This window comes from Trachypithecus francoisi, unplaced genomic scaffold, assembly GCF_009764315.1.
Source record: "Trachypithecus francoisi isolate TF-2019V2 unplaced genomic scaffold, Tfra_2.0 Lachesis_group15, whole genome shotgun sequence".
Lineage (NCBI taxonomy): Eukaryota > Metazoa > Chordata > Mammalia > Primates > Cercopithecidae > Trachypithecus > Trachypithecus francoisi.
In genome coordinates this window covers 111,138,967-111,157,172 of record NW_022681460.1, presented here as the reverse complement: position 1 = coordinate 111,157,172, position 18,206 = coordinate 111,138,967, and the positions used below count along the sequence as shown (strand labels likewise).

The window sequence follows — 18,206 nt, the reverse complement described above, 5'->3', positions numbered from 1 at the left end:
CTGGGTGACAGAGACTCTAAACAAACAAACAAACAAACAAACAAACTCATCAGGAAAACCCCTACAGGGGGAGAGGCTCTAACCCCTAGAAGGTCCATAGTTTGGCCTCAGATTTGGGAATGTGGTGAACACCCAAGAGGCGCAGAAAATGGCACGCGTGTTTTTCTGGGAAAAGGCTGTGTGACTTTAAACAGATTCTGAAGTGGCATTGTGACTTCCTCAAAACCCGGGGGACCCCAGTGATCTGTGTACCTGAAATCACTCTTTCCTATTCAGAAAACCTACTTTTTTTTCCTCCCCTCAATTCCTTCTCTAAAGATGTTGCAGAAAACTATTTAGAAGGCCTGACAGGGAAAATCTCACAAGCAGAACTTGTCCTGCAACCTTATTTTTATGGTTTAAAAAATTCTGTGTAAAAATACTTTTCAACTCAAGTTAACTGCAGCAAATATATCCTATTAAAAAAAAATAACATACACACAAACAGGGTTTTTCACTTGCCCTGTTTCTGGAGTCATGATGTGAAGGAGAGGCAAACCCACCCAGGCAGCCACAAATCGCAGAAAACACGAGATGTCCAAGGAAGACGGCCCTCCTCTCTGAAGCAGCGCTCATCTTTTCAATAAGAAAATACCAGGCATCAAATATTTAAATTTTAGAATATTTTAATGTCCATTTCTTCAGTGAATGCATTTTGAAATTATTAGAATTAACAATTTAAAAAGAGCAGATCAAAGGAAATATGGAAAATGCAAACAGTCGGTTCTTGCTAATTCAATTTCAGATTCTAGGCATGATGTGATTTTCCAAACAACCAATTTAAAAAAAACAAAATAAAACAACTCCTTACCTCGTAAATCTAGAAATTCAAATGCAGACGTGTCTTTGGAAACTACAAATGATTGCAGCCCATGTAACAGGAAGCACGCGGCCTTTGGCTCTCCGGAACGTGTGCAAATGTGCAGGTGGGGCCCCCGCGGGTGACATCGGTGTGGATGGAGTCACAGGTGTGGCAGAGCCCGTGGGACTCTCAAGCTATTCGAGGGTTTTGTAACTGATGCTCTACATTTGTTTGCATTGGATAAAATTGTGTGTGCTTGTTTACCATATATATATATGGATATATAATTCCATCTGAGCTGGGGCTGAGAAGAAAATAGCAATTGCAACTCAAAGCAACTATTTACACACATTCAATGCTGAAGTATTGCTTCCTGCCCTAAGTTCCTAAGAGGTATTGCCACCCTGAAGCACGACCCATGCCGTCAGCAGCCCTCGTGCCAGCTGCTTAGAAACTCGTGTCTCCAGCACGATGTGCTCACTGCCAACAGACGGAGATGCACGGCATTTCTGCTGCAGAGAGTCTGCGGTTCTGCACTGAGGTATGCTTCAGAGCAGGGGACGGGGAGGACCCGAGGGGCTTCGTGGCCCAGAGAGAACGTCTGCACTGGCTGGTTAGGAAGGCTCAGGGTGTTTTTAAAGACAACGTTAAGCTCTGGGTGAGTTTGCACGGGGCTGAACCAGATTCCACTTTGTAGCTCCTTGGGTTCCCGGGCTGAGGAATCACAAAGACCTTTGTGGTAGGGGAAGGAAAAGGGCTTGATGGGGACGTGTGTGCAGAGAAGAACTTTGCAGAGCATGTTCTGAGCGAGAGAGCAAGGACATGAGCGAACGCCGAGCCCCTCAAAGCTACACAGCCCGGAGGGGAAAGGGGTGGGGAGGACATTCAAATACACACCTTAATACTGATGCAGAAAGAGCTTCATGTGACCACAATCCCCACGAACAAGGAAAGCATCAGGTAGTGTTTTTTAAGGAAAAAAAAAATCTGCCGTGTTTCATAATATACATTCTTTAGAAGCAAGAGGTATTGTCACAACCACCCTTTCTTCGGTATTGGAAGACCAGCAAACTGACAGTCACACCTGACGGAAAACCTTACAGCTAATGGGGGTGCCCTGGACCCCCTGGACGCCGGGACCCCGGCTCTGGCTGTCCTGCTAGGTGGCTGTCCCGGGCACCGCCCCTGGAGAGGCGGTGGGTCAGAACTGTGACTTCTTCATGCCGGAGATGAGGGCAATCTGTATGTCTTTGGGGAGGAGGAGTGATGATGGGATGGGGACTGATGCGGTGTGAGAATGAGACAGTGAGATTTGACAGTGGAAAGCAAAATGCATAGGGACATCGGGCAAGAATGACAAGAAGCGTGCCCAGGGCCTCCTTAGCATCGCCGGGGTCCCCTGAAAGAGTGGCTACGACTCCGACCGGACAACTCGGGTGAGTTCACTTCCACATAAACTTCAGACTCAATGCGGCAAAACATAATCAGACAGGACCAGCAGCTGAGCGCCTGGAAGGAGCTCCCCTGGGTCTCTCACACCACCCTTGGGATTCCGCCCCCCACAAACCCCGCGTTTGCACCCAGATGACTCTGTCCCTAGATACGGTGTAAGAACTCCGTCTCAGAGGCTGGAATTCGCTCCCCAGATTAAATCCTGCCACAGATAGGCCCTGTGCCATCTGAGAGCGGGAGGGAGCCAAGAAACTTCTTGAATTTGTGGAAGCCAAGATGGTACTAGTGCTGCTGGCCCAGACCCCCGTGGTACTGAGCTGGACCCCGGCAGGGAGGAGCCACCGTGGGCGGCAGGGGCAGCTGCTGAGCTTCTATTCCCCTAGCCTCAAAATCGCACTGGCCATGCTTTGGGGTCTCACTCAGACCCCCCTTGGGGTGGTGAGGTTGGGGGTGGCCCCAGGTGGCCAACACACAAGAGAGACCTCTGGTTATCTTCCTGGGAACTGCCCTCCCTGTGGCTACGTCCCCCTACCCTGAGGACCCAGCACCCCTGCCCGGGAGCGCACATGCTTCTGGATAAATAAATAAATAAATAAATGCAACCTCGGATGTTTATTTGGTGTTCCCCTCTCCAATGAGTCAGCTTCCGGGACCAACGCCTCCATTCCCGACGGGAAGACCCCTTGGGTGGAGGGTCGGGGGTGAGCAGCGGCTCTGAGACCCCGAGGCCTGGCCACACAGGCATTGTGCCCGGCTGGCATTTGCTGTCTTGGCCTGCATGCATGTGGGGGAGCCCCTGAACTCGCTCAGTGCAGGGAGTGTGGATCACCCACAGCCCACGGGGCCCGGTGCTCCGGGAAAGTGCGGGTGGGCAATGGGGGGTGGCAGAGCTGTCATGATGCGCCCCCTTCGCGCCCCCTCTTGGTGGATTACTGGCACTTTATATCAGATTCACGAATGCAAGTGTGTGCGCATGTGTGCTTACATAGAGAGGTCAGGTCGCTGGGGAACACTGCGACGGAGACAGAAACAAAATAAACTCAAAAACAGGGTATTAGCCAGGGAACCGAAAACAGAGTCTCACGGGACGTCGGAAAAAGCAATAAAAATGAGATCTTAACCACAGCTTTTGTTCTTAAAAGTCAAATAATACCTAAAGCCATGATCTCCACTGGCGGCCTCTGTCCTGAAACTCGAGGCTGGGGCCAGCCCTGAAGGCACTTGTTCTCCACCACGTGCTGAACGGATGACCCAGAGGCAGCAGGGTTTCCAGGGAACGGGGCGAAAGAAATGGATGAAAATGAACCCTGAATAACTGTGATCCACACAGAAGTTAGGGCTGAAATGACCACATAACACCACGTCCAGGGAGGGGAAGTGTGGCACTTTGAAAGCACAACAGCCAAATACAAATATTATTGTGTTTCGACAAACAGCACCTCGGGCAGCGGGTGGGCGCCGCCTCACACACTCTTTGAAACGTTGAGCTTGGTGAGTTCGTTGGCTTCTTCTATTCCCGGTTCGTCGCAGTCGTCTTTCTCTATGGCTCTGCCAAATCGACCCCTTTCTTCGGCTTTGACGGGCTCCTTCCAGGGTCTCTTGGGGGACAGGTGGGCGTCCTTGGCCTGCGTGCTGCTGTCAGAACCCAGAGATGTCTTGTCCACATACTGGACAGAAGGCACCAGGTTGGCAATCTCGTCTGTGGGAGACCGTCCGATGCTACCATCCACCTGGACGCGGATGTCTGGGGAGATGGACAGCTGGTGCTGCGGGAAGACCCCGTGGTCCGTGCACTTTGGGTACAAGTAGGTTTTCATCTGGCCCTTCCCCTTGACGTTCACGGTCCCTCTGTAGTCGAAGTCGTAGCCCATCTTACTCAAGACACGGTAGCTCTCTTCGCTCACCTGGATGCGGCACTCCACGCCGGTGGTGTCCATCCTGCTGGCGATGTTGACGGTGTCTCCCCAGATGTCATACAGCAGCTTGGTGGTGCCGATGACCCCGGCCGTGAGGGGCCCGTGGTTGAAGCCGACGCGGAGCTTGAAGTTGAACCACAGCATGTTGCTGTTGAAGTCGTCCACCACCCGCATCATCTCCTTGGCGAACTCGAACAGGATCTGCAGATGCTCCTGGGGGTGGCTGCCATCCTGGGCCTGCGCAGTGTTCAGCCCTGACGCCGCCATGTACGTGGCTCCGATGGTCTTGATCTTCTCGATGCTGCTGTAGTCCGGCTTGCTTAGGAGCTCATCGAAGTCCCCGATGAGCTCGTTGAGGACCCGGTAGCACTCCTTGCCACCCTCGTAGTTCTCCTCGTAGAACTCGCTGAAGTTGACGATGCTGGCGAAGATCACCCCTCCGCTGTCGTGGTTCTTGGAGTAGGTCTGGGACACCTTCAGCTGCTCAGCCACGTGGTAGGGGATGATGTTTCTCAGCAGCCAGTCCGCCTGATCCCGCATGCTCTGGATCTTGGTGCGGTGAAGATCCGCTTCCACGTCCCCATGGTAGTGGAGACGGTAGCTGACTTCGAATTCGCGATTCAGGAACCAGACCAACAAGAGCAGGAGAAAGAAGACGAGAACCACCTCCTGGCCGATGAGGCTGGCCGGCCGCCGGAGGTCATGCGGCACCGAGCTATTGCACGGGTTCCTCCCGGAACTGGAGAGCAAAGACACGGGAAAGGGAGAGGTTACTGCTCGGCGCTTCCAAGTTCAGAACAGCCCCGCTAGCTATGCAAAGCCTTGTTGAGTCCAGGCCTTCAACAACCTGAAGCTGTGAAGTTGCCCATTTCTGGTTCGGGCTGGCTGAAGGTGTGGAGGAATAAAGACTAACTTTTGAAACTGATTTATTTGATTTTCTTAAATAGAGGTGGGGTCTCACCGTGTTGCCCAGGTGGGTCTTGCACTCCTGGGCTCCTCCTGCCTTGGCCTCCGAAAGTGCTGGAATTACAGGCATATGCTGCTGTGCCCAGCCCTGTAACTAACTTCTTTAATAAGTGTTTGGTAATTGTTTTTCTTTTTTTTTTTTAAGAAGTCTTTAGCTTCTTTTAAAAATCTTTTCTTTTCTCTCTCTCGTTTTTTTAGAGACACGGTCTCTGCTGTCCAGGCTGGAGTGCAATGGCACAGTCATGGCTCACTGCAGCCTTAAACTCCTGGGCTCAAACGATCCTCCTGCCTCAGCCTCCTAAGTAGCTGGGATTACAGGCATGCACCACCACACCTGGCTAATTAAAAAAAATTTTTTTGAAGAGACAGGGTCTTGCTTGTTGCCAAGGCTGGACTGAAACTCCTAACTTCAAGCCATCCTCCCACCTTGGCCTTCCAAAGTGCTGGGATGACAGACTTCAACTGTGCCTGGCCTACCATCTTTTTTTTTTTTTTTTTTTTTTAAGATTGAATCTTGCTCTGTTGCCCAGGCTGGAGTGCCGTGGTACGATCTTGGCTCACTGCAACCTCCACTTCCTGAGTTCAAGTGATCCTCCTGCCTCAGCCTCCCTCAGCTGGGACTATAGGCATGTGCCACCATGCCTGGCTAATTTTTGTATTTTTAGTAGAGACAGGGTTTCATCATGTTGGCCAGGCTGGTCTCAAACTCCTGACCTCAACGTGATCTGCCTGCCTCAAAGTGCTGGGAGGACAGGTGTGAGCCACTGTAGCCGGCTTTTTGCTGAATGAACATTTTGAAAATAAGTTGCTGACATGACACTTCGGCTCTAAATAGTTCATATATATCTCCCAAGAATAAGGATGTTTTCCTGTGTAACTACAATATCATCATCATACCCAAGAAATTTAACATTCTCTGATATATTTGGTTCTTAGATTTCTTTTCTTTTTTTTTTTTTGAGACGCAGTTTTGCTCTTGTTTACCAGGCTGGAGTGCAATGGCAAGATCTTGGCTCACTACAACCTCTGCCTCCCGGGTTCAAACGATTCTCCTGCCTCAGCCTCCTGAGTAGCTGAGTTTGCAGGCGTGTGCCACCATGCCTGGCTAATTTTGTATTTTTAGTAGAGACGGGGTTTCTCCATGTTGGTCAGGCTGGTCTCGAACTCCCGACCTCAGGTGACCCGCCCACCTCAGCCTCCCAAAGTGCTGGGATTACACGCGTGAGCCACCATGCCTGGCCTTGGTTCTTAAAGATTTCTAATCCAATAAACTTGTCATTTTACAAACAGCTTTTATGAGTTCTATACTCTCTACCTATATAAAAAAGTTTGACAAGACACCATTTCCCCGATTCTGGGTTAATTCTTTTTGCCGAAATCACTCAGGGCAATGCTAACATCTTACCCGGTGCCATTATTTCCTCACGGCTGTGCGGTGTTCTAGCACTCGGAAATTCTGTAATTTAACCAGATTCCTCCTGATGCAACTGGGCCCGAGTCTGTCTTTTTCTACCACAAACAGTGTCACAGGGAATATTCCTCTACCCCTATCTTTGTGCGTATGGAAGTGCTGAGGCATTTTAAATATTGCACATTTGGAATGTCCTTAGAAATTTCCAAATTGCCCTTCTAAACAAGGCTGACCCAGTTTCTGCCCCCCCCTCTTTTTTTTTGAGAAGGAGTCTTGCTCTGTCACAGGTTAAAGTGCAGTGGTGTGATCCCATCTCACCGCAAACTCTGCCTCCTGGGTTCAAGCAATTCTCCTGCCTCAGCCTTCTGCGTAGCTCGGACGACAGGTGCACATCACCATGCCCAGATTATTATTATTATTATTTTTTTGGTAGAAATGGGGTTTCACCACGTTGGCTGGGCTGGTCTCAAACTCCTGACCTCAAATGATCTGCCTGCCTTGGCCTCCCAAAGTGCTGGGATTATACGTGTGAGCCACCACACCTGGCTGAGTAGCATAATTTCTTAAAGTTTGTTTGGTATATATACACACACACACACACACACACACACACGTGTATGTATATGTATACACACACATATACACACATATATACATATATATATAATTTTTTTTTTTTTTTAAAAGAGGGTCTTTCTCTGTCACCCAAGTTGGACTGCAGTGGTGCGATCCTAGCTCACTGCAGCTTGGACCTCCCAGGCTAAAGTGATCCTCCCGCCTCAGTCTCCAGATTAGCTGGGCCTACAGGCATGCACCACCACACCTGGCTAATTTTTTGAAACTTCTGTAGAGATGAGGCCTTACTATGTTGCCCAGGCTGGTCTCAAAGTCTTGGGTTCAAACAATTCTGCTTCTGCCTCCCCAGTGTGCTGGAATACATTTTTTCCCATTTAAAAATACTATACACTCATCATAGGAAATGTAGAAATAAAACAGAAAAAAAAGATTCGTCCAACGTCCTGCCATCCAGAGGCAATCACTATTAACATTTGTTGAACTGCCTTCTAGTCTTTTTCTTTTTTACAACAACGTGACTGTTCTGTTCATGCAAACGTTGTATCCTGATGCATTCCTCCCATGCACAGAGTAGGCCACTTGATTTGATGCAATAATGGGCTTGGTCACTATATACTTCTATATGCAATAGGCGGATCCACAGTTTAGACAGCTCCATCACACTGGAAAGCTCAATTCTTTTTCTTTTAGAGACAGGGTCTCACCATATTGTCCAGGCTGGTCGTGAACTCCTGAGCTCAAGCAATCTGCCTGCCTTGGCCTCCCAAAGTGCTGGGATTACGGGGATGAGCCACCGCATCCGGCCAAAACTCATGTTTTTTTTTTTCTTGCTCTGTTGCCCTGGCTAGAGTGCAGTGGTGCAATCTTGGCTCACTGCAACCTCTGCCTCCAGGTTCAAGCGATTCTCCTGCCTCAGTCTCCCAAGTAGCTGGGGCTACAGGTGTGCACCAGCATAGCCTGGCTAATTTTTCTATTTTCAGTAGAAATGGGGTTTCACCATGTTGGCCAGGCTGGTCTTGAACTCCTGACCTCAGGTGATCCACCTGCCTTGGCCTCCCAAAGTGCTGGGATTACAGGCACGAGCCACCATGCCTGGCCAAAAGCTCAATTCTTTAATCAAAGGGTTTAATGAGTTTTACTAACTGTGACTTGGGATATTAAAAAACAATGAGCTTGACCTGTGTGGTCATCATGGTCCTCTGTGAAGCACAACCGTAAAAGCCCTGGCTGTGGGTGGAACAGAATCCCTGGGCTCCAGCCAGGCTCCACCCTGGCTGGACCACGGTGCAGTGCGGTTGGCTAGGCCAAGATTCTGGGTCTCGGTTTCCTTGCATGTGAGCTGTGAAGATGGACTGGAGTGTGGCTACCTCCCTTCTGGCCTAAGGTTCTGTGCAGGAAAGGCCTGCCTGCAAAGGTGGTGGCTGGCACCGGGGAGCTGAGATTTGGGGAGGGTTCCCGCCATTCTTTGACAAGAGTGGCTCACGATGCCTACGCTGCATGAACAAGGAGGTTTACACTGAATACCTGCTTTCCTGCTGGAAGTCTGGAATTTAGGCACATGCTAGGCAGAGGCTGCCGACCTGAACGGCCCCTAATACGAGCCTGGACACCGAGTCTTTAATGAGCTTCCCTGGTAGATAGCATGTTACAAGTGTTGTCACCACTTACTGCTGGAGGAAGTAAGCCCATCCCGTATGACTCCACGAAAACACTGTTGGAAGCTGGTGCTGGCTTCCTCCAAACATCAACCCAGACACCCTTCCCTTTGCTGATTCTGCTTTATGTCTTTTTACTGTAATAAATCACAGCCACGAGAGAGCGGATTGCGGAGTCCTGAGTCCACCCGGGGCTGGTCTTGGGAGCCCTGATACGACTTCTCTGACCCAATGCCTATGACCAGGAACCAAGAGTCCTCCGCGGGAAGACACCGTGTGCCTCACTGACTCATTTCGCGAACTGTTATTGAAACAAATGACACTACGTATCCTACATCTCAAGTACTAAGCAAAACAACCGTTTGTCATGATGATGACTCAAACATATTTCTGTCCAGCTCCTTGAGCCCTCTGGTTGGTTTTAAATAGAGCAGGAAGAGAATGTGGACTAGGGGGAAGGTTTTGTGAGCCCGTCTTGTTGGATTAGGAGTTGACCTTTGATTTCTCAAAGTGGTGACACCGAGAACAGTCCCCTTCAGGAGCAGGTGTCACCAAGGTCTCACAGCCCCATTACACGCAGGGGGGTGTTTCCAGTCTCTGTGGTGGAAACGGGAGACTGCGTCTGGGCTTCTCAATCGGTTATCGCTTGTGCGGCCTGCTCTAATCTGTGGGAGCTGGAGCCAGCAGCACGGCCAACTCTGGAGACGGGCGCAGGCCAGGCCCTTCCAGGCAGAGGAGGGACAGCCGCACATGGGCTGCTGCCAGAGGGAGAGGGAGGCAGAGCATGGCGTCTGCTTTCCACCTTTGCTTCCAAGGAGGAAAAGTTATCATCCACAGGACGTGCACTCAGAAACCAAGGGAGCTGCCTTGTCGCAGAAGGCATCTGTAACAAACAGGTACGAGGGAAGCTTCCCAGCTAGAACCTGCGTTTCCTGTTCTAATACCAAAGGAACAAACGAGCTGATCCTATTCCTCAATTCAAATAGCAAAGGTCCATTTCAAAAGAGGGATTTTTTTTTTTTTTTTTTTTGAGACGGAGTCTTGCTCTGTCCCCCAGGCTGGAGCGCAATGGTGCCATCTCAGCTCACTGCATCCTCTGCCTCCCGGGTTCTAGTGCTTCTCCTGCCTCAGCCTCCCGAGTAGCTGGGACTACAGGCGCCCGCCACCTCACCCGGCTAGTTTTTTGTATTTTTTTTTTAGTAGAGACGGGGTTTCACCGTGTTAGCCAGGATGGTCTCGATCTCCTGACCTCAATGATCCGCCCGTCTCGGCCTCCCGAAGTGCTGGGATTACGGGCTTGAGCCACCGCACCCAGCCACAGTGCCATTTAAAATCTACCCTAGGGATGTGGTCAGGTCAGGGGAGAGGGAGTCACCAGCGGTGGGGTTAGGGGCTTCTGGGGTGCTGGTAATGCTTTACTTCTTGGTGTGGGTTGTAGCTAAATGGGTGTGTTCTCTGGTGAAAATGTACTGAGCTATCCTTTTATGATCAGGTACTCTTCTGTGCATACTGACATATACATCAATAAAAGGTTAAAAAAAAGATGCTAGGTGCTTTACTTTTAAATACTACAGCTGTAATCATTACTCATTCATTATACCCTACGTATTACATCTCATACAAATCTCTACTATATATAAATACCTAGTTGTACCTACAGTACATAATTTCACCTAGTAAATGAAAATCTTACATGTTTTCCGTATTTGCTGCATTTTCACAGTTGTAATATTGGAATAAATGTAGAATCAATTTATTTATTATTATTGACAACTGTAGTTGCTAATGAATCTTTTTTTTTTTTTTTTTTTTTTGAGACAGACTCTCACTCTGTTGCCCAGGCTGGAGTGCAGTGGCCAATCTCGGCTCACTGCTACCTCCGCATCCCAGGTTCAAGCAATTCTCATGCCTCAGCCTCCCAAGTGGCTAGGATTCCAGATGCCCCCCCACCACCCCAGCTAATTTTTGTATTTTTAGTAGAGACGGGTTTTGCCATGTTGGCCAGGCTGGTCTTGAACTCCTGACCTCAGGTGATCCACCCACCTCAGCCTCCCAAAGTGCTGGGATTACAGGCGTGAGCCAGCATGCCTGGCCGTTTTCTTTTTTGAGACGGAGTCTTGCTGTGATAACCAGGCTGGGATGCAAGGGCACCATCACAGCTCAATACAGCCTCGAATTCCTGGCCTCAAGCCCACCTTAGCCTCCCGAGTAGCTGGGACTACACGTGCATACCACCACACCTGGCTAATTTTTTAATTTTTTTGCAGAAACAAGATTTTGCTATGCTGTCCAGCCTGGTCTAGAACTCCAGGCATCAAGTAATCTTCCCGCCTTGGCCTCCCAAAGTGCTGGGATTACAGGCGTGAGTTCCCACGTCCGGTCTTTTCCTGTTTGCTTTGTTTTTCTCTCCCTTCCTCTCAAATCTGTCCATCTTTTTTCTGTGGTACTAGTTAGTATTTGTAAGCCTGGAAAGTTATCTCAGTTTTAGGGGCTTGAAAACTATTGAATTTTACTTTTTCTAGATTTTATATCATTTGATTTTTATTTCCGACTCTTCGATTTATTTAGAATTTATTCTGATGTTTACAGTAAAGCAAGGTTCAAACATTTCGTATTCTGAATTTCAAGTCAGTTATTTTAAAATATTTTACAAAATAACTTTTTTCTTTGATTTGCGAGATTTCCTTTGTTGCATGTGAAAGTCTTACATAAAATTACTATGTCTTATTAAAATAATAAAACAAATTTTATTTTCCCCATTAGACATTATAACTATGATATATTTCAACAAGGAGATACTTTGCACTTTCTATTATAAGAATGCACATATTGTTCATTTTATTCAAGATCCCACTGTTTTCAGGAAGCTTAGAAATGGGTGGGGTAATATAGTCACTCTCGTTTATTCAGACAGAAGCACAATATTAAAAGCTTACCTGAAATTCTGTACTGCGTCAAGGGGCGAAGTTAATACAGAACTGAAATTAAAATGCAGAAAAATGTTATTATAAAGAGCAAAGAAGACATTCTACAAGACAACCTGAGGCGTCTGAACAAACTACGTTCCTGTTTTAGACGCGATTGTGACATCGACATAAAGCCACCTGCTTCTACCTCTTCCTTCACGCCTGCGTCTCCCAACGTGGGGCAGTTCCCTGGGTAAAGTTGAGTTGATGTCTTTGTTTACCATCCAGCATCCTCTCTATCCTTGTAAGGCTCAGCAACAGTGATGGGATTAGGGCCTCTGGGGGTCTCACGTGGATGGAGGAGTTCTGGGCCGAGGGGAACTTCAACCACCATCTCTATCCCAGATCTGCTATTTGAACTCTGGGCGCAAGGGCGGCAGAGGGGTCCCCCATCACTGTGGCTCTCCAGCTCCACGTGGAAAAGCCCCGCAGCCACGACTAAAGGCCCGACGAGGGACCTGTGATGGATTTAAAAGGTAACAAGCAGTTTGCTGGATTTCATACTCTCGAGAAAGAGCTTATCGTGACCATCGTTCTAGATGGCCACACCGTCAGAAAAATCCAAGTCTGCTTTATTTTGCTTAATCTATTCATTAAAGTTTCAAGTACTGAATGACAGTCCTATTTCAAATTCCCCTTTTGATCTCAATATGCAGGGAATTTAAATGTCTTCCATATTGTGATTCTTGAGTAAACTGAGGACGGATGCTCACGCGGCCCATGGCTGGACTGCTTAACCAAAGGTACCCACGCCTACTCCATCTGATACTGACAATACTGCGGCAAATGGAATCATTTTGTGCTTTTGAATTTATTCAAGCAGAGGTCCTTGGTGACAGTAATGCCACTCCAAGGGGGCATTTTGGAAATGCCAGGGGTCCCTCTGGTTCTCTTAATAACTCAGGGAGCCAGAATGTTAAATCTCCTGCAAGGACAAGGAAGAAATATCCCATGTGACTTCAAAATATTCTGTGCATCTAAACCCTCCGTAATTGTAAACAGGCGGTTCTTCAATACACACTAATAGTGAAACATTTTTATAAGCAGTTACAGAAAAAGCCTAATATTTGGGAGAAGTTTATTACATGAATGGAAGCTTAATGGGTTTAAGATATCACAAAATATTTGAATAAACTGTTTACTGCTTACACTCTGCTATCCAAGGTATTACTGGATTTCCAACAACATATTTAGTTGAAAAGGCCTAAAATACCCTGAAACCAGTTGCAAGTGTGCAATAGGCAATTTGGGACTTATTTTTTACTTTTATTTTTGGAGACAGAGTCTCGCTGTGTCACCCAGGCTGGAGTGCAGTGGCACGATCTCGGTTCACTGCAACCTCCACCTCCTGGGGTCAAGCAATTCTCCTGCCTCAGCCCCCCGAGTAGCTGGGATTACAGGTGCACAATGCCACACCTGGCTAATTTTTTATATTTTTAGTAGAGACAGGGTTTCACCATGTTGTCCAGGCTGGTCTTGAACTCCCGAGCTCAGACAATCCACCTGCTTCAGCCTCCCAAAAGTGCTACGATTATAGGTGTGAGCACCTTGACTGGCTGGGACTTATTTTTAACAAATCAATTAGTGTAACACATGAAAGATAGGGATCTTACTGGATGTCAGTAATGGAAAATATTTTAAATGCAGCACCTCCTATCACTGCCATCCTATATGTTTTTACTTTTTTCTTTTTTTTTTTTTTGAGACGGAGTCTTGCACTGTCACCCAGGCTGGAGTGCAGCGGCGTGATCTCGGCTCACTGCAAGCTCCGCCTCCTGGGTTCACGCCATTCTCCTGCCTCAGTCTCCCGAGTAGCTGGGACTACAGGCGCCCATCACCATGCCCGGCTAATTTTTTGTACTTTTTTTATTAGAGACGGGATTTCACCGTGTTAGCCAGGATGGTCTCGATCCCTTGACCTCATGATTCGCCTGCCTCGGCCTCCCAAAGTGCTGGGATTACAGGCGTGAGCCACCACACCCGGCCGTTTTTACATTTTTTGTAGTACAATGATCAGAACTGGGCTTGTCCCCAGAGATCTACCAGCCTCCCTGACTCCTGTTTCTGTGTCTGCGCCATTCCATTCCTCAGCATCTATCAGTGATATGGTTTTGAAGGCCAATGTCCTCCTCGGTATACAGAGGATTTCAAAATAAAACACCTATGTTCAATGACTGGTCATTGATCCTATGTCTCATGACATCATACGGGGAATCGTTTTGACCTATTTATTATTATTTGTTTTTGATATGGAATCTCACTCTTGTCACCCAGGCTGGAGTGCAGTGGCGCAATCTCATCTCACTGCAACCTCCGCCTCCTGGGTTCAACCAGTTCTCCTACCTTAGCCTCCCAAGTAGCTGGGATTACAGGTGCTCGCCATCATGCCCGACTAATTGTTGTATTTTTAGTAGAGATGGGGTTTCACCACGTTGGCCAGGCTGGTCTTGAACTCCTGAGCTCAGATGATCTGCCTGCCTCAGCCTCCTAAAGTACTGGGATTACAGGTGTGAGCCACTGTGCCCAGCCTGACATAATATTTAGAAATGAGGCCCAGGTGACTTGCCAGATCATCCTGCGTCTTCACTCCTCCTTCCAGGCTGTGACCTGTCCTGGTTCACGAACCCTACCCTACTCAAGGCAAGTCAGCACCAGCTTCCTGTCCGCCTTCACGTCCGCCTGTACCTCTGCCCTTTCGTGGCCTTGACCATCTTCTCTGAAATCCTTCAGGCCCCACTTTCTTAGATTTCATCCCATTCATCAGAAGTCACCTCACACCTGTAATGGCGGCATTACGTTTTTCAGGACGTCTACATTCAAACATCCAGAGTGCTGTTCTAAATGACACTCCTTTTCTTTCTTTTGCATATTATTCTAAGGGCATCTCATTAGCTCTTTGACGTGGTATGTGCTGAAAGCTATTTTGGGTCATGATGGGAAACATCTCCATCTAGATGTGAGAAGCAATGTGCAAATGCAGCGAGGCCCTAAGCGACTTCAGGAAAGATGGTCACGCACCCTGCTGCCCGCACACAGTGCTGGCCGCGTACCTGTCTGGGCACAGGGAGACGTAGAGCAGGAGCAGCGGCCCGGCCCCCACCACGGTGGCGAGAGAGGACCTCATCCAGGAGCTGAGCTGGCAGAAGTTACAGTAGTGCACGACGGCAATCAGCGCGGCAGAGCCTGTGAACACTGGGAACTGCAAGAGGGGAAGGGTTAGGACAGCCGCCCAGGGCTCCCCAACCACCACCGCTATACCTGGGCTGCCAAAACATTCGCCACTAATCCATGTTTCCTTTTTTTTGAGAAAGAGTCTCGCTCTGTCGCCCAGGCTGGAGTACGGCAGTGTGATCTCAGCTCACTGCAAACTCTGCCTCCCGGGTTCAAGTGATTCTCCTGCCTCAGCTTCCTGAGTAGCTGGGATGACAGGCTCCTGGCGCCATGCCTGCCTAATTTTTGTATTTTTAGTAGAGATGGGTTTTCACCATGTTGGCCAGGCTGGTCTCGAACTCCTGTCCTCAGGTGATCCACCTGCCTTGGCCTCCCAAAGTGTCTAGGATTACAGGCGTGAGCCACCGCGCCCGGCCTAATCCATGTTTCTGTGTAATCTAAAAATATCAGCGATACCATCTGATTGCTTACTATCCCCAGTCAGTCTTACTTTTGCTAGTGGGCAGTGTCAAGGACAGATCAAGCCTCTAGGTTCACTAGCCAGCATGAGGCTCCCTGTTCACACGGTACCACGCGCCTCTGCAGGCATGGGAAACGCCACATATCTCCATGGAAAGGGAAGGGAGGCCTCCCCGTTCGAGAACCACTGTGTGATCAGCTTCCTTCAAAAAGCTTTTCCTAGGGGCCCAATGAGATGTGATGTGGGGCTAAAGTGCCAAACACCATCAGCCCGCCCGGAAGCCCAAGCACCAGAAGCATCATCTCCCACGGCCGCGCTGGTTCCCTCTCCACGGAGTTGAGCAAAGGTCCCTTCCTGACCAGCAGCAGCCGATCCAGGCACAAGTCAATTCTGTCTGCCAGTTATGCTTCTCACATGGTTAGGAAACGTGGGGCAGACGCTTGTTTGTAAAGTGTAAAGGAAAATGACTGATTTGGAACTTGATGAAGAACAAGGCACATTGGCGGGGACCCATGTCCACTGGGGACTCCCTAGCCCGGCCACTGCCAGCGCATGAGCATCTGGGCAGCCCGGTGTTAAGTCGGCTCAGGACAGCAAAAGAGTTCGTGCCTCTTCGTGGGTTTATTTTTATTTTATTTTGCTTTTAATTTTATTTTTATTTTGTTTTGAGATGGAGTCTCACTCTGTCACCCAGGCTGGATGCAGTGGCGTGATCTCTGCTCACTGCAAGCTCCGCCTTCTGGGTTCAGGTCATTCTCCTGCCTCAGCCTCCCAAGTGGCTGGGACTACAGGCACCCGCCACCACGCCTGGCTAATTTTTTGTATTTTTAGTAGAGACTGGGTCTCACCGTGTTAGCCAGATGGTCTCGATCTCCTGACCTGGTGATCCACCCGCCTTGGCCTCCCAAAGTGCTAGGATTACAGGTGTGAGCCACTGTGCCCAGCCCCATTTTATTTTATTTAGTGACGGAGTCTCACTCTGTCACCCAGGCTGGAGTGCGGTGGTGCAATCTCAGCTCACTGCAACCTCCGCCTCCCGGGTTCAAGAGATTCTCCTGCCTCAGCCTCCTGAGTAACTGGGATTAAAGGTGAGCACCACAACGCCCAGCTAATTGTTTGTATTTTTTGTAGAAACAGGGTTTCACCATGTTGACCAGGATGGTCTCAATCTCTTGACCTCATGATCCGCCCGCCTTGGCCTCCCAAAGTGCTGGGATTACAGGTGTGAGACACTGTGCCCAGCCAAAGGGTTTATTTTTAAATTGCTATCCCAAGTGATTTAAAGAGAGAGATTAGGGAGTCCAGGAGAACGTGGAAATAAAACAGCTGAGCCTTTACTTACGTGTATGTTTGTCTCAAATTCGGAGGTAACATGGGAGTAGACGGCCAGTGCGGGGAGCGACACCAGGATGGCCCCGATGCAGTGACGCGGTAGCCAGCCGGCGATCCACTCCAGCAGGCGCTTGGTGCAGGCCATGACATCCTCCAGGAAGAACACCATCCTGCGAGACGGACAGGGGTTAGGGACATCACTCCCTGCAGGAGTGATGGGGCCTCGGGTGGGTCATGGGCCTGGAGACAGGCGCAAGGCTGCGGCCAGCACTGCCCTCCGCACTCTCCCATGCTGCCCCTGGGACGGGCATGGAAGCAGGCGTGGGGTAGGGGGTCTGCCTCCCTCACTTTTGGTAGAAGGCGAGGAAGCTGGGCTCAGCTCATTGTACCTGAGTCTAGGGTCACATGTTGCCTTCTGATAAAATATGCTTGTGCAAAGCACACGCTTTGCTTGTCTCAGAGAGCACGTGACAGTATTACAGGCCCCAAGGAGAGTCTCCTGGGGGTCACCACGCTGCCGTCACCTGCTCCCATCAGCTTCTGAGGCAGGAGGTCTTGATGGGGGTAGCTCTGGAGGCACCCCGGAATTCTGTGGAGCCCCTGCAGTTGTCGCAGCAGGAGAGATGGTCCTGGCATCTGGTGGGAAGGCACCAGGGACAGAGGCGTCCTGCATGTGGGCAGATGCCACCCAGGGAGGTTCTGCCCTGCACCCCACACAGCAGCCACGCCCCGGGCACCCACAAAGGCGGAAGGCTCTGACAGCATCTTAGCCCAGAGCCTGTCCCATCTACAAACAGAGAGTGCTCTGCGGTGACGCTGACACACTGGATTTCCTGGAGGGCAGCTCCTGTGGAAACTGAGTGGCGGTCATTTCTGCTCTGTTTGGTGCATCACCAAGGCCTGTTCCGTGTTTCGGAAAATCACATCCTAGGCCGAACCCGGCTCGTGGCGCCTGGACCACTAAACCCGCACACGCGTGCCGTCTGCATCTGGACTGTCACGTTCATCATGCGTGTGCAGCTTCAGGACTTCAGGCAGCGGGGCCCTGTCATACGTGAGGTCCAGCACCACGTATTTCATGTTAAAAGACTTCGTCCTTCTGAGTAGAGCGACGGTATGCACTGACTCGTTTTGCAGGTGTGTGTCTAGGCAGGCTCCATTTCAGGAGTGTGATGTTGACACAATAAAAAGTTCTGTATAAAGAAGCAGCGGAGCGTGTGGGCCAAGAACCATTGTGAGGAGGAGGAACAGGTCTTGGCTGAGCCCAGGGACCCCTGGGCCAATAGAGGGGGGCACATGGGGATATGAGAGGGTGTGGGGTCCTCGTGGGGAGAGAGTCCTTCTCTCAAGGTTGCTGCCAGGGAACTGGGGATGGGCCTGCTGTCCCTGCCTCAGGAGAGGCTGGGCGGGGGCCGCTGTTGTGAAGAGCCTCTGGCACAAAGCCCCTGCCCCGCCCGGTG

At 49.7% G+C, this 18,206-nt stretch overlaps 1 protein-coding gene across 2 annotated transcripts in view; it reads right to left on the bottom strand.

Moving 5' to 3' along the window:
- Positions 1–647: 647 nt before the first annotated feature.
- The window catches only part of ADCY9 (adenylate cyclase 9), a 158,806-nt gene continuing 141,247 nt past the window's right edge, over positions 648–18,206 (bottom strand). For both annotated transcript variants that reach the window (XM_033235915.1, XM_033235914.1), the window contains exons 8-11: positions 16,757–16,916; positions 14,834–14,982; positions 11,754–11,795; positions 648–4,948 (exon numbers count right to left, since the gene is read on the bottom strand). In XM_033235915.1, coding sequence (XP_033091806.1) covers positions 3,757–4,948; positions 11,754–11,795; positions 14,834–14,982; positions 16,757–16,916 — 1,543 coding nt within the window. In that variant the 3' untranslated portion in view covers positions 648–3,756. The remainder of the gene's footprint in view (positions 4,949–11,753; positions 11,796–14,833; positions 14,983–16,756; positions 16,917–18,206) is intronic.